Consider the following 17140-nt stretch of genomic DNA (forward strand, 5'->3'; position numbering starts at 1 on the left):
TCACGATTCGAAAGAAATGTGAAGTCAATGACTACACTAATGTCTAAGGCTACTTTCACTACTTCTGTGCATCATTTCCCATCTCTTTTGGGGGGCTTCCATCTAAAGTCCAGAAAAACTGGATTCAGATAGAAACCCGACAGCGCATAATTATACAAACAAAATCAAAAGTTGAAAACATCTGTCTTTTGTGGTGGTGACTCTCTTTTTTTGCCAGATAAAATAGTGTAGTCTGTAGAGCTATAAAAGACGGACATTGATGGCAAAAATGGCAAATGGAGTCCAAAGTTGAAGACTTTGCACTCCGATGCGTCATCATGAAATGGTTCTGTCAGCCATAAAAAAAATAAAATAAATGGCCTCAACGGAGAGACAGAAACGTAGGGTGAAAGTTGCCTAAAGAAAAAAGTGAGAATTGCGATTGGTGAAGATCCGAAACCTCATCAATAAAAGATGGCGTGAATTATTTATTACAGTAGTTAGAGGGTGTTCTGACAGTGACCCTGGGATCTCCCTCACCCTGTCACCTACTGTGGTGACTGCCCTGCTGGGGGCACATGCAGACAGCAGCGGCTCAGGGTTCAGCTGTCTCTTTCTCATGTTTCAGCGCTTGTGCCGGAATCAGAGCTGCATTCCCTTCCTCTCTCTGCCTCATTCACTGCTGCAATGTGAGCAGACAGAATGGGGCAGGTCGAATGGAAAGGCTTGTTCATGTCATTCTTTGACTATAAGACTGAAAAATATGTCATTGCCAAGAACAAAAAGGTGGGGATCTTATTCCGTATTGTTCAGCTCTCCATTCTGGCTTATTTAGTGGGGTAAGAACTCTTATCTTATTACTGTATATTAATATACTGCATGCCTATGCTGACTGCTACACGCTGCATGTGTTGGGTATATGCTGACTGTACTGGAGCAGTGCTGAGTTTGTCATTTGGCACAAGGCATTGTGATATTGCAATGTATTTTCAGTAGTTTTACATGGGACTGCCAGTAAAGCTACTAGACCAACTAAAGGATGTCTCCCTGCTGCTGGATTGTCATTCTTTTTATTCTCTCCTATGTACACTGTATATCATGTATAATTTGCTCGTCATCTGTACTGTATAAGTAATCAATAATTTATATGGTACGATATAAACATAATTTAGCTTCTTGTTTGTGTCTCTAAAATATAGCGAATGTCACCATCATACTTCCAGATCTTTATCCGCAGCTGATACATTTTATGTGTGAAGTTATTTTCTGGCTAATTTTCTTGTATTTCTATATCTATTGCATTTTCCTTTATCTAGATAAGTATCAGTATGGTTTGTGTGGGGCACAGAGGAAATGAGAAACACCAGAAGGTACATTAGACATCATCTGCAGTTGTGGTTTAATTTAGCAATAATTTAGGCAGTCACTTTAGGATGTCTTTAGGATGTCTTCTCAATTTTAGCAAATACTAATCTAGGCGCCAACGAATGTACAATGCCAATATTATAATATATTCATTACACTGAGAACCCATTAACACATTTTCTGCAAGTTCATTTTTATTACAAAGTTTGGCTCGGATTAGTATTAGGGGATCGTTTTCTCCACATCCGAGAAAATCGATCTGATTATGCTAATCACACACTGATCAGAGTTTGATCAGAGTGTTATCCGATTTTCTCAGAGGTGGAGAGAAAAAAAGGTTTCTTCACCTCAGTCTGTGAAAATCCCAAAATTTTTCCATGGACCCATAGAGTTGAATGAGAGAATGCCATTCGATTCTTGAACGCAATTAGTGCATGCTGCTACTTTTTTCCTCAGGCCAACTTATATGCCAGTAAAGATACCCTTCTATTAAAATATAAATCTTTATTGGTATACATTTCAATTCCCTGTATAAAAAAATGTGTGAATAAATGTAAATAAAGAACCCTAGTTGGATCAATTAGATCCAAATAAAGTGCATAATATAGTAGCAGGAAAAAGGTGAAGTCCCCTCCACAGTTAATAGAGGGGGGCACCACCTAGAATCAACAGCAAGGTATTGAAGTGTATATATAGGGGACCTAATCCCATCACTAACCTTGGGTAACCATGATGGGCGATTGTGCCAGCACTTGAATTTCGTTCCCTGAGGTACCCTTACATGCATAAGAGGGGGAAATACGTCAGGACAGTAACTTCGGATCTGGACGAACCGGGGCTGCTTGGAAGGGGGATAATTGATCACCATATCACCTCATGGGCCATGTGCAGAGCAGGAATATAAGGTAAGTGATTGCATCGCTATAGTCTAAATACTATATGACCCTCTTTATTTATTCATGAAATATTGATTGTTAAGGGATATTTTATGGATTGTCTTGAGGGTGAGCCACTTGTGAGTGGGGGAACCGTGATTAGGATGCCAACCTTGGTTAGGCAAGAAACAGATTCCTTATAGGGTCTTAATAGGGATATACTGTATCTCATTACGTCCTTTATATATATAGTGGGTACGGAAATTATTCAGACCCCTTTAAATGTTTCACTCTGTTTCATTGCAGCCATTTGGTAAATTCTAAAGAGTTCATTTTTTTCTCATTAAAGTACACTCTGCACCCCATCTTGACTGAAAAAAACAGAAATGTAGAAATTTTTGCAAATTTATTAAAAAAGAAAAACTAAAATATCACATGGTCATAAGTATTCAGACCTTTTACTCAGACACTCATATTTAAGTCACATGCTGTCCATTTCCTTGTGATCCTCCTTGAGATGGTTCTACTCCTTCATTGGAGTCCAGCTGTGTTTAATTACACTGATAGGACTTGATTTGGAAAGGCACACACCTGTCTGTATAAGACCTCACAGCTCACAGTACATGTCAGACCAAATGAGAATCATGAGCTCAAAGGAACTGCCCAAGGAGCTCAGAGACGGAATTGTGGCAAGGCATGGATCTGGCCAAGGTTATAAAAGAATTTCTGCATTACTCAAGGTTCCTAAGAGCACAGTGGCCTCCATAATCCTTAAATGGAAGAATTTTGGGACCACCAGAAGTCTTACTAGACCTGGCCGTCCAGCAACACTGAGCAATCGTGAGAGAAGAGCCTTGGTGAGAGAGGTAAAGAAGAACCCCAAAATCACTGTGGCTGAGCTCCAGAGATGCAGTAGGGAGATGGGAGAAAGTTCCACAAAGTCAACTATCACTGCAGCCCTCCACCAGTCGGGCCTTTATGGCAGAGTGGCCCGACGGAAGCCTCTCCTCAGTGCAAGACATATGAAAGTCCGCATAGAGTTTGCTCTAAAATACATGAAGGACTCCCGGACTATGAGAAATAAGATTCCCTGGTCTGATGAGACAAAGATAGAACTTTTTGGTGATAATTCTAAGTTTTATGTGTGGAGAAAACCAGGCACTGCTCATCACCTGCCCAATACAATCCCAACAGTGAAACATGGTGGTGGCAGCATCATGCTATGGTGGTGTTTTTCAGCTGCAGGGACAGGACGACTGGTTGCAATTGAAGAAAACATGAATGCGGCCAAGTACAGAGATATCCTGGATGAAAACCTCTTCCAGAGTGCTCTGGACCTCAGACTTGGCCGAAAGTTCACCTTCCAACAAGACAATGACTCTAAGCACACAGCTAAAATAACAAAGGAGTGTCTTCAGAACAACTCTGTGACCATTCTTGACTGACCCAGCCAGAGCCCTGACCGAAACCCAATTGAGCATCTCTGGACAGACCTGAAAATGGCTGTCCACCAACGTTCACCATCCAACCTGACGGAACTGGAGAGGCAAGGAAGAATGGCAGAGGATCCCCAAATCCAGGTGTGAAAAACTTGTTGCATCATTCCCAAGAAGACTCATGGCTGTACTAACTCAAAAGGGTGCGAATACTTATGACCATGTGATATTTCAGTTTTTCTTTTTTAATAAATTTGCAAAAATGTCTACATTTCTGTTTTTTTCAGTCAAGATGGGTTGCAGAGTGTACTTTAATGAGAAAAAAATGAACTTTTTAGAATTTACCAAATGGCTGCCATGAAACAAACAGTGAAAAATGTAAAGGGGTCTGAATACTTTCCTTACCCACTGTATATACTGCCTTCCCTTCATATTGATCTTAGGTGGTGCTTTCCCCTCTATTAACTGTGGCTGGGACTTCACCCTTTTTCCTGCGACTATATTATTATTGGGATCTAATTGATCCTACTAGGATTGTTTATTTACATTTGTTCACATTGATTTATTCACACATTTTTTTATACGGGGTATTTTAATATACAGTGCCTACAAGTAGTATTCAACCCCCTGCAGATTTAGCTGGTTGACACATGCGGAATTAACTTGGCATTGTGACATTTGTACTGTAGATCAGCCTGGAAGTGGGAAATGCACTGCAGCAAATTTTTTTTTTTTTTTTTTTAAAACGTTAAAAGTTAATTCAGAGTGTCATTTATTATTCAACCCCTCAAACCACAAGAATTCTGTTTGGTCCCCCTAAAGTATTAAGAAGTAGTTCAGGCACCAAGAATAATGAGCTTCACATGTGTGGATTAAAGATCTCTTTTGCCAGCCTTTTCTGACTATTTAAGACCCTCCCCAAATTTGTGAACAGCACTCAGACATGGTCAACATGGGAAAGACAAAGGAGCATTCCAAGGCCATCAGAGACAAGATCGTGGAGGGTCACAAGGCTGGCAAGGGGTACAAAACCCTTTCCAAGGAGTTGGGCCTACCTGTCTCCACTGTTGGGAGCATCATCCGTAAGTGGAAGGCTTATGGAACTACTGTTAGCCTTCCACGGCCTGGACAGCCTTTGAAAGTGTCCTCCCGTGCCGAGGACAGGCTTGTCCGAAGAGTCAAGGCTAACCCAAGGACAACAAGGAAGGAGCTCCGGGAAGATCTCATGGCAGTGGGGACATTGGTTTCAGTCAATACCATAAGTAACGTACTCCACCGCAATGGTCTCCGTTCCAGACGAGCCTGTATGGTACCTTTACTTTCAAAGCGTCATGTCAAGGCTCGTCTACAGTTTGCTCATGATCACTTGGAGGACTCTGAGACAGACTGGTTCAGGGTTCTATGGTCTGATGAGACCAAGATCGAGATCTTTGGTGCCAACCACACACGTGACGTTTGGAGACTGGATGGCACTGCATACGACCCCAAGAATACCATCCCTACAGTCAAGCATGGTGGTGGCAGCATCATGCTGTGGGGCTGTTTCTCAGCCAAGGGGCCCGGCCATCTGGTCCGCATCCATGGGAAGATGGATAGCACGGCCTACCTGGAGATTTGGCCAAGAACCTCCGCTCCTCCATCAAGGATCTTAAGATGGGTCGTAATTTCATCTTCCAACAAGACAACGACCCAAAGCACACAGCCAAGAAAACCAAGGCCTGGTTCAAGAGGGAAAAAGTCAAGGTGTTGGAGTGGCCTAGTCAGTCTCCTGACCTTAACCCAATTGAAAACTTGTGGAAGGAGCTCAAGAAGAAAGTCCACATGAGACACCCAAAGAACCTAGATAACTTGGAGAAGATCTGCATGGAGGAGTGGGCCAAGATAACTCCACAGACCTGTGCCGGCCTGATCAGGTCTTATAAAAGACGATTATTAGCTGTAATTGCAAACAAGGGTTATTCCACAAAATATTAAACATAGGGGTTGTATAATAATTGACCTACACTTTTATGTTTAAAATTTAATAAAATTCAACTGAGCAACATAACTTTTTGGTTTGTAAGATTTATGCTTCTGTTCATAAAACCTACTCTCGTTTGCAGTTTGAAGGCTCTAACTTATTTGCATCTTATCAAACCAGCTAAATCTGCAGGGGGTTGAATACTACTTGTAGGCACTGTATACCAATAAAGATTTATATTTTAATAGAAGGGTATTTTTTCCGGCATATAACTGATGGTTCATGCTCTATTATTTCATTACCTGTGAGCACTCAGACTTACTTGGTCAGAAGAAAAGTTGGACATGTGCACTGCCTCATAGAATAACATGGGGACGATGATGGATAGCACTTGTCTGAGTTATATGGGTGTCCGCACGAGCCCTTAGAGGAATGTAATACCAGAAAATGACCTATCGGGTTTTTGTGTTTTGAAAAAAAAATGTTTTCTTTTAAATGTTTGGTAATGTTTTTTTTTTTTAATTTCACTCTGTTTAAAAAAAAAATAATAGAAATCTTGCAATTTTCATACTGATTAATGGGGATATTTTTGACTTACACTTCCTGTCCTTTAAAGAAGACTTTTCAGAAGTTTCATTATCCTCAGAGGCAGGATTACAATGAAGGGTAACATCATCATGCACAGCTGATAACACAGGATCCACCGATCACAATAGGTGATGTCACAGCTCAACTGCTCCCCCCTCCTTTCACAATGATCATGCACATGCTCATTAGATGCTTCAATACAAAAAGCAGGGTGTGAGTCTATTGCTGCTAATGTTCACGTGCATTGACTGAAAGAACAGAAAATTAGAGTCTAGAATAGCGGCCAGTGTGAAAACGGCAAGAATTTTTTTTTTCATATATAGTGATATAAGAAAAAAAAAACATTTAACAAATATATCTGATTTTAGCAGTAGGTAATTTTATGATTAATCTGTCTCTTTAAATGGACAAATCAGCTTTGCTGACTTGCCTGTTCTAATAAATACTTGCAATCTGCATGAGAAAATTATTCTGGGGCATTGTGTGTTCCTCTGTTATGCCTCGGGATACTGTATGAATGTATTGAAAAATTAGTATCAGCATTCCTTTTGTCAGTGGGATATATCCCTACACAATTAGACACCATTCAATCACTTACTGACAAGGGGATCGTTAATGGCTAGTTGTTAAATCATTCATACATTTCCAGGAGGAATAACAGAGGAAACATATAATGACTGTTTTGGGAAAGATGCTTCAGAATTGTTATATTCCATTTTTACTAAATAGATTTGTCAGGAGAAGTGACAGGTCTGGTTATAAGCGATGAGATTATACTTATCCCCACCCGCTCTTTGTGTGAAACTTGTCAAACAAGAATCAGAATTGGGAGAAGGTATATTAACTTCTGATGGAGGTAATGATCTTACCTGTTGGGTGAGGTTTGCAGAAAGAAAATTGTAGAAAAACTTTAAACTGGGATTATGGGAAATGTTCCTATTTTTTATAGGATGATTAGTACATTTTCTGCATTTAGTAATACGTTGAACCTTATTCCCTATATGCAAAATTTATTATTTTTTTTTTTGTCTTTTTAAAAGCATCTGAGTAGTAAAAAATGAAAGTGAAGATTGACATGGATGGATGGAGGGGTATTTGAGCCAATAATGGGTGCTTTTGATAAGCTACTTCTGGAGTTCTAACTGAACACTTGTCACAATAGCATAATTTATGGCCCATTTCCTCCCCAGTTTTTGTGGCATCTTTAAGTGTTTTTTCCTATTCACTTCACTGAAGAGCAAAAGTAAAACTTTACTGATATTATTATAATATACAAAATGTTCTATAAAACAGTAATAGGACCTTATCTCCAGTACCTCTGCGATACATAAACATATTTATGACATATCTAAACATATTTGGTATCACTGCATCCCGAAAAGTCTGTTCTATCAAAATCTAAAATTAATTAAGAACTGCCGTCAGCCAGTCCATGCATTGAGTTGCGATCCTCGGCCGGGTTATACGGCTGACTCTTCCCTGAGGCTGTAAATCTCTTTGAGGGCAGCATAGTATAAAGATATGTCTGAAGCACTATTAGCCAAATGGGCACAAAAAAATAATACAACTCCGTTGTCTGGGTAAGGACAGGTGCAGGCATCTGTATTCAGTCCGAGAGCAATCAGACAAAACATCGGATCGCACCTGGGCTAATGTTAGTCTACTGGGCTATGCATATCGGAATCTGTCTGATTAAATAAACGATGCAAGCTCAATTTTGATCCGATACTTGGATAGCACTCAGCCACGCAAGTCTATGGGTGCGTAGAAATCATCAGACTGCACTCAGATGACATCTGAGTGCAGTCTGTTTTCCGCACACTGACATAATGGAGACAATGGAGAAATTTGGTTCTCCATCTTCTACTCACAGATGAGAGAATCGGATCACATTATGCTGACACTCTAATCAAACTCTGATCAGAGTTTGATCAGAGTGTCATTTGCATAACTATGCAGTATGAGAGAATCTACAGCCATCTGCACGAGCCCTAAGAGTAGCTAGTAAAGAGTGCAGCTGACCATAGTTGGCTTCTCTCAGCAGTGACTTATGGCTGCTGTGTATCTGCATTTTTTCATGGTAGCTATCAATCATTACTGATGGGCAGAATGGTTTTATCATCTTTTTTCAAAGTTTATACTCAATCTACACCATTCTAGCCTGATTGACAGCTTCTCAGTGTCCCTCCTTCCTGTTGAGATCTCACACTGCTCAGTACAAGCTGTAGCTGTCAGTCAGACTGCTTGGGCAGAGACTAAATGCACTTGGGGGCTGATTCATCAAAATGACCTTAATAAGTCGCAATATTTTTGTGCAACTTGGAGGTTGAGCAAAAATATTGAAACTTGTGGCATTTATATTTCAGTCCCAGCCAGCTACACCATTAAGGGAGAAGCATGAGTGGAGCATGGGCAGGTTGGGGCATGGCTATGCCTGCCTGTCAACTTATGAAAAATTATGTCACTTTATTCCAGAAATGTAGTTCAGGCCCCGATTGGAGCACATTTTTGGTGAATGTGCACGCCAGTTAAGAGATGTGCCTAATTCATTAAATGCTGTGTGCCTCTTTTTATTGAAGCATCAACATTATGATGAACAATCAATATGGCTTCTATAAAAATAACTGGTGTCACTAAGTTAATGAAATATAATATAACCAAGCACTATCTCTATTTAGGCCAGGTAGCCTTGGTAATGCATATGTAATGATGGTGATTTTTTTTAAAATTAAACCTCTCAGTAAGATCAAGCTGCATATATTGGCATGCAGTTCTTTGAAAGGTAAATACATCAACACCTTTATGTCTTTTATCTGTTGCTGCCTTTCTGAGTACTCGACATTTTAATGCATATATAAATGAGGGGATAAGTGTTCTGGGTGTGAAAGAGGCCTTCCCAAGCCTCTGTTCCCAATGTTGTTTCCCTGCCCAGCCCCAGACTCTTTAGCTTGATTGATATCTCACTGTCTGATTTCCTTGGCTGTAACCTGACATTACACAGACAGTAAGTTGTTAATTATGCTAAAGAGCCTTCAACAGAGTGGGGAAACAGCCTGGAAAAGCAGAGCTTCAGGAAGTGCTTTGTAATACCCAGAGCACTTAATGTCTCATTTGCTTATTAATTAAAATGTTAATTTCTCAGTAATGCAGCAACAGATAGAAGGTATACTATGTAAATGGATTTCGCTTTCAAAGACCTGAATGCCCATATATGAGGTTTGGGGGGTGGAGGGTGTTGATCTTACTGATAGATTCCCTTTAAAAAGAAATGTTACCACTTTGTAAAAATATTACCAGTGACAGATATTATTGATGTCATTGTCCTGCCTTCTGCCATTTGTGTTCTACAACTTTTTATTTTATGCCAATACACTGTGTGCAGTTACATTTCCTTCCATGTAACTTTTTGATGCAGTTACTGGCGGTGTCCGGTATATTATTTCATTGTGCCAAAGATAGATCAGGGTGGTTAAAGGACAGAACAAGGGTATAATAATACTACAGATAAGATTGCTGAAGACAGATATCGCTTGCAATGCTTCCGCAGAGGCAATAGTGAAGTCCAGGACGGTAATGATTAATTCACTAAGGCGTTGGCTTTACAGTCAGGTTAAGTCATTTGTGGGATTAGCTGGGGTCCTGTAACAGATTAATTATCATGATTCACTATAAGTGGCTTTTTGATTTGTGACACTCTTTAACTAGTGGTTTGGGAAATCCTTAAGCGAAGAACTGCCAAGTTGAAAGTCAACTACAGCTCTAATAATTCATCCGAGATGTGATGATCACTAACATATGTTCACATTTTGCAGATAAAGAGGTATTGCTTTATTTAATAGAGTTTCCAGTTTTATATAAATATACCTACAGTGGCGACATTTTTTTCAACAATGTGATTACTTCTGTCTGGTTATTGTGATGCCATTTCCCTGGTGATGAATTGAAAGTGCATGAAGTTGTCCTCATGCAAGACCTAATTTTAACCAAAATGCTTTTGAATATAGGTATGGTCATTTAATTAAAGAAAACTGAATGGCAAAATGTTTGCATATACCGTATTTTTCGGACTATAAGCCGTATTTATATCCTTCAAAATTTTGGAGGAAAGTGGGGGATGCGTCTTATTGTCACGGGTGTGCCATCCAACACTACACCACTCCATTAGGGAAGGTCCAGATAGCTCCTAAGGGAGAGCACAGACCTGGTCCCTGTCAGGGGGATGGAACTAAGTAGAGGACGTGGGTGGAGGAAGTAGTTTAGGGGAGCACTGATGGAAGAGTATAAAAGAAGGGTAGAAACATCTAGAAGGAGTTCAGTTCTGCTCAGGGGAGCAAGGGAGGACCGTGTGGAGTAAGGTCCAGACGGTGAAGGGGCCCAGTCAAAGGGACCCAGTAGGAGAGTGAGGAGAGAACACCAGAGCAGTGAGAAAGGCTCCAGAGAGAGAAAGGATCCTAGGGGCACAGGAAATGCGGAGTCCACCTGTGCGCCCGAGTTCATGCTGACCGTGAAGGGATCAGGCCGCAGTAAGGGACCGGCCCCAGACTAGTGGAGTACTTCAAAACTGAGCTAGCAAACCGGAGATTGTGGTATCTTCATGTGCCGTAGCCAAAATCCACACACAATGGCTGAAAAGGTGGCCATATAAGATAAAAGGGGACAGACAGGACGTCGCCCAACAAGGCCCGCAGCCACTGACTCGGCACACTGTTGTGTGAGGCGCAGGGCAGGAGGGCGTAAGCCAGCGCAGAAAGACGACCTGGGAAGGTACACAAGAAAGGGGTCCCATTCAAGTGCACCCAAATTATCTGAGAGTTGGCTGGATCACTTCCCCGGAGGACACTGGATGACGTGGGTGGTTATAACCGGCTGCAGCGGTAACCTGGAACTGCCTAAGAACTGTGAGTAAAGCCTGAAGACTGCACCCCGCTGTGTCCTTGATTTATTGCTGCGTCACCGGCCCTGAACTACACTGTCCCTGCCAACAACATCTACCTCATCAAGTCCTATATACTGCCCTGGGGCTTAGCTCTGCCCATGGAGAGCTGCACTATCTCTGCTGCGTCACCATCAGCCCCAGAGGATCTGCACCGCATCGGTGGCCCCCTATAGCCGCATACCATGCGTGGCATCACAAACTTTATCCCCAAAAACTTTATTCTCCAATTGACTCTTCATTATGGACTGCTCCGGGCCACGGACAGGGTCACTTCCACCGTGACTACCCCAAGAAGGACCGGCCCGGCTACCGAGTACCCCCACGGCCCCAGTGGGCGCGTCAATTTCCTTTCCCTTTTCCCTCTGTGTTGCACTAAGTCTTTCCCACACGTGGCGTGACATTATAGAAACCCGGTCCTGAGTGTCCGGAGGCCACTCGTAGAGGGGGGGTACTGTCTCGGGTGTCTCAGAGGTGACAGACAGTTGCCCTGCAGTGGGTTGCAGGAGATCTCTACGTTTGGCATTGCAGACAGCTTCTTAGAGCAGAGGGGAGGTGAGTAGAATGCTTTATTTTTTGTGCGCAGTGTGATGAGGTTACCATGCATACTAGGTTCAGCGGTGCTATGCATACCAGGATGAGGGGTGCCATGCATAACAGGATGAGGGATGCCACGCATACCAGGATGTGGGATAAGGGGTGCAATGTATACAAGGATGAGGGATAAGGGGTGCCATGCATACTAGGATGAGGGGTGCCATGCATACCAGGATGGGGATGAGGGGTGCCATGCATACCAGGATGGGGGATATTAGTACAGAATTGGGGGACATTATCCCTATAACAGTGTCAGCAGCAGACCCCTCCCCCATAAAAGTGCATCATGACCACATTTTTTGCTTCAATTTTTTTTCCATTTTCCTCCTCTAAAACCTATGTGCGTCTTATGGTCCAGTGCGTCTTAGGCTGTGTGCCCACTATGCGCTTTTCAAGCGTTTTTGCCGCGGAATTTCCGCTTAAAAAACGCTTGGTAATACGTGCCCCATGGTCCCCAATGATAATCCGCATGTGCCGTGTACATGCTGCGGAAATTTCCGCTGCGGATTATCATTGCGGAAAAATACGCAGCATGTCCATTAATATTGTGGACACGCAGCGTAATTGACTTGCATTGAACCGCATAATATCCGTATGAACACATTTGCACAAGCGGATATTATGCGATTCAATGTGCGGATGGTACCCAGGTTTGGAGAAGAGGAGACTCTCCTCCAGACCCAGGTACCATAGTACCTGTTAAAAAAAGAATTTAAAATAAAAAATAAAGATTATACTCCCCTTCTGATGTCCCCCAGTCTCCTCAGCGATGCGTCCGGTCTGTTGTATGGGTCGCAGTGGTGTGAAAGGACCTGCCATGACGTCATTTAGTCATGTGACAGGTCACGCGACCACCGACGTCAGCGGTCGCGTGACCTGTCACATGACTAAATGACATCATGGCAGGTCCTTTCACACCACCGCGACCCATACAACAGACCGGACGGAGCAGAGAAAACACCGGGGGCCATCAGAAGGTAAGTATAATCTTTATTTTTTACCATTCTTATTCTTTTTTTTAACTATTACTTGGTCACACTATATAAATCCATGCCGGTTGCATGGATTTATATAGTGTGACCAAGTTGTCAAGCACTTTTCCAAATGATGCTAAAATCGCTTGGAAAAGCGCTTGATAACCCGCATGCAGAAATGCATGCAAAAACGCTTGACAAACGCTTCTACCTGGCAGGAAAAAAGCATGTAAAATACGCATGCGTTTTTCCTGCCAGGGAATAAGCGGAAAAAATATGCAGCATTTCTGCATTGTGGGCACTTAGCTTTATAGTTCGGAAAATACTGTACTAATAAGTGATCACAACATAGAGCGTAATTCATTGCTTACAATGCCATAACTTAGTATTTTGTAGCATAACCTGTTGCTTTAATTACTGCACCACACCAACGGGGCATTGAAGCCAATAGGGTATTCATGACATCTTGATGAATCTTGCTCCATTCCATTTGCAAATCTGCAAACAATTTATCTTTATTGCTATCCCAAAGCTGCTCTATAGAGTCTAAATCAGGTGACTGGCTTGGCCTTTGCAATAAGTAAACATTTTTCTTTGCTAACCAGTGTTTGACTAAATTGGATGTGTGCTTAGGATCATTGTCTTGCTGGAATTTCCATCCCCTACCTACTTTGGTTTTACCATGTGGCAGCATTACATTCTCCATTATATCCTTGTACATGGTAGCACTCATATTTCCATCAATGCTATTCAGAGCGCCAATGGCAGATGCAGAAAAGCAGCCCCAAACCATGACATTGCCACCACAATATTTTACTGTAGGTGTTTGGTACCTTACATCATTACGTTTTCCAATTGGGCAGTATATATAGTGCTTGCCATCACTACCAAACAGATTGAACTTGGATTCATCCGACTACAACACCTTAGAGCAATCTCTCTCTTTCCATTTGCTGTGTTTTTTGGCAAACTCAAGTCGGACCTTCCAGTTCTTTGCAGAGATGAAAGGCTTCTTGACTGGAACTCGTGCATTCAACCTTCGCACCACAGTTTGGCGATTCACTTTTACCCCATATTCTTCGCTCTTTAATGTGAGAAATCTGTACAGCACTTTTATGGACATCAGATACTGACTTTTTCTTAATAATGTGATAAACTCTGGAGGAAGTTTTCCGTGGTCGTCCACTTCTAGGTTTGTCAGCTGTTCCAGAACCTTCTACATAGATATGGGAACAGAACGAAGCTTGCTACACAGATACAGTACCAGAACCAAACTTACTGCATAGATACAGTACAAGAACCACATTTACTGCATATGTACAGTACCACAACCAAACTTACTAAATAGATATGGGAGCATAACCAAGTTTGCTATGTAGATACAATACCAGAGCAAAACTTACTACATAAATATGGGAACAGAACCAAGTTTGGTACGTAAACACAACGAAGCTTACTGCATAGACACAGTGTCAGAGCCACATTTACTGCACAGATACAATACCAAGCTTACTGTATACATACAATACCAGAACCAAGCTTACTGTGTACATACAGTGCCAGAACCAAACTTACTACATAGATATGGGAACATAAATAAGCTTTCTACATACAGCATCAGAACCAAGCTTAATGCATATATACATGACCAGAACCAAGCTTACGGCATAAAAACAGTAAAAAAATAAAATTGATCTGAACATCCTAGCAGAATGAAGTGTGAACAGGTGACAAGTTGCAAGCCTAGGAGAGGCATGTCTGATATAAATGGTCAGAGTCCCATTAAAAGAAAGGTCATCTTACCATTGGCTAGTGGGCATACACGAATTGAGTCAATTCCAGAACCAAGCTTACTGCATAGATTCAGTAACAAAACCAATCTTATTGCATCGATTCAGCAACAAAACCAAGCTTATTACGTAGATACTGTGATAAAACCAAGCTAGAAAATTGCACACTGTCCTCATAACTGTGGCAAATTCAAACATATGTCATGATGACAAAAACTGTGAATGATCTACTAAAGCATCATAACATGGTCTCTTGAACACCATTTTTTATTTTATGCTTTTGGCACCTCTTTGTTCTAAAAAAAAATAGTTATTTTTTTCTTCATTGAATACTTTTTTAAAATATACTGTAAGAAACTTTTAAGGCATCTACCACCCCTTTCTTTCAATTAATCTATTGCATCAGCACTGTCAACAAAAACATTTCATCTATCCACCTGCCAATTTTACACCACTCCTCTGTCCTACTGGGAGGGTCCCCATCAATCTTTACTCCTTTGTTTCCCCACAGAGAGACCCTCAATATCCACATAGCCAGACCCTCAATGTCCCCACAGCCAGCCCCTCAATTTCCACTATGCCAGCTTCTCATAATGTCCCCACAGCCAGCCCCTATTGTTATAGCCCCCATGTACAGTACAGACCAAAAGTTTGGACACACCTTCTCATTTAAAGATTTTTCTGTATTTTCATGACTATGAAAATTGTACATTCACACTGAAGGCATCAAAACTATGAATTAACACATGTGGAATTATATACTTAGCAAAAAAGTGTGAAAATATGTCTTATATTCTAGGTTCTTCAAAGTAGCCACCTTTTGCTTTGATGACTGCTTTGCACACTCTTGGCATTCTCTTGATGAGCTTCAAGAGGTAGTCACCGGAAATGGTCTTCCAACAATCTTGAAGGAGTTCCCAGAGATGCTTACTTAGCACTTGTTGGCCCTTTTGCCTTCACTCTGCGGTCCAGCTCACCCCAAACCATCTCGATTGGGTTCAGGTCTGGTGACTGTGGAGGCCAGGTCATCTGGTGTAGCACCCCATCACTCTCCTTCTTGGTCAAATAGCCCTTACACAGCCTGGAGGTGTGTTTGGGGTCATTGTCCTGTTGAAAAATAACTGATGGTCCAACTAAACGCAAACCGGATGGAATAGCATGCCGCTGCAAGATGCTGTGGTAGCCATGCTGGTTCAGTATGCCTTCAATTTTGAATAAATCCCCAACAGTGTCACCAGCAAAGTACCCCCACACCATCACACCTCCTCCTCCATGCTTCAAGGTGGGAACCAGGCATGTAGAGTCCATCCGTTCACCTTTTCTGCGTCGCACTAAGACACGGTGGTTGGAACCAAAGATCTCAAATTTGGACTCATCAGACCAAAGCACAGATTTCCACTGGTCTAATGTCCATTGCTTGTGTTCTTTAGCCCAAACAAGTCTCTTCTGCTTGTTGCCTGTCCTTAGCAGTGGTTTCCTAGCAGCTATTTTACCATGAAGGCCTGCTGCACAAAGTCTCCTCTTAACAGTTGTTGTAGAGATGTGTCTGCTGCTAGAACTCTGTGTGGCATTGACCTGGTCTCTAATCTGAGCTGCTGTTAACCTGCGATTTCTGAAGCTGGTGACTCGGATAAACTTATCCTCAGAAGCAGAGGTGACTCTTGGTCTTCCTTTCCTGGGGCGGTCCTCATGTGAGCCAGTTTCTTTGTAGCGCTTGATGGTTTTTGCAACTGCACTTGGGGACAGTTTCAAAGTTTTCCCAATTTTTTGCACTGACTGACCTTCATTTCTTAAAGTAATGATGGCCACTCATTTTTCTTTACTTAGAATTTGTATTATGGCAAGAAAAAAGCCGCTAACAGTCTATTCAGTAGGACTATCAGCTGTGTAACCACCTGACTTCTGCACAACACAACTGATGGTCCCAACCCCATTTATAGGGCAAGAAATCCCACTTATTAAACCTGACAGGGCACACCTGTGAAGTGAAAACCATTTCCGGTGACTACCTCTTGAACCTCATCAAGAGAATGCCAAGAGTGTGCAAAGCAGTCATCAAAGCAAAAGGTGGCTACTTTGAAGAGCCTAGAATTTAAGACATATTTTCAGTTGTTTCACACTTTTTAGTTAAGTATATAATTCCACATGTGTTAATTCACCTTCAGTGTGAATGTACAATTTTCAAAGTCATGAAAATACAAAAAAAAAATCTTTAAATGAGAAGGTGTGTCCAAACTTTTGGTCTGTACTGTATTGGCAAAGTAAAATAATAAAAATAAAAAAAGCTTATACTCACCTAATTCCTTTCCCCCCCGTCTTCCCTCCGCTCCTCTTCTATGAAATACAGCAGTGGGCGCTGGATGGTGCGATGACGTCACTGCATCGTGCCATCTGATGTCTCCTGCGTACGCTGTCTCCTTCAGTGCACAGGCCTCAAGTGGCCTGTGTTCTGCTGGAGTTTCCAATGGAGTAAGGAGCTAATGACATGCTCCTGCCCAGGGCAACGCTGACATCAATTGTATTTGCGTCTGACAGACGCAAATACAATTGAGTGGAGGGAATGAGCGACGGCCGTGATGCAGCCATAGAGAGGGTTAAGTGGTGTCAGTGATTGATACTGCTCACCTGTGTGCCTTCTCCCTG

At 41.9% G+C, this 17140-nt stretch overlaps 1 protein-coding gene across 4 annotated transcripts in view; it reads left to right on the forward strand.

Moving 5' to 3' along the window:
- The first annotated feature begins 542 nt into the window (after positions 1-542).
- The window catches only part of P2RX5 (purinergic receptor P2X 5), a 127338-nt gene continuing 110740 nt past the window's right edge, over positions 543-17140 (forward strand). The window contains exon 1 of one of the 4 annotated variants that reach the window (XM_073668028.1): positions 543-818. In XM_073668028.1, the coding sequence (XP_073524129.1) occupies positions 682-818 (137 nt within the window). In that variant the 5' untranslated portion in view covers positions 543-681. The remainder of the gene's footprint in view (positions 819-17140) is intronic. The other 3 variants (XM_073668024.1, XM_073668025.1, XM_073668023.1) reach the window with 3 other exon arrangements.

The sequence above is a fragment of the Phyllobates terribilis genome, unplaced genomic scaffold (genome assembly GCF_046119375.1).
Source record: "Phyllobates terribilis strain yellow unplaced genomic scaffold, ASM4611937v1 Scaffold_2__4_contigs__length_985480577, whole genome shotgun sequence".
Lineage (NCBI taxonomy): Eukaryota > Metazoa > Chordata > Amphibia > Anura > Dendrobatidae > Phyllobates > Phyllobates terribilis.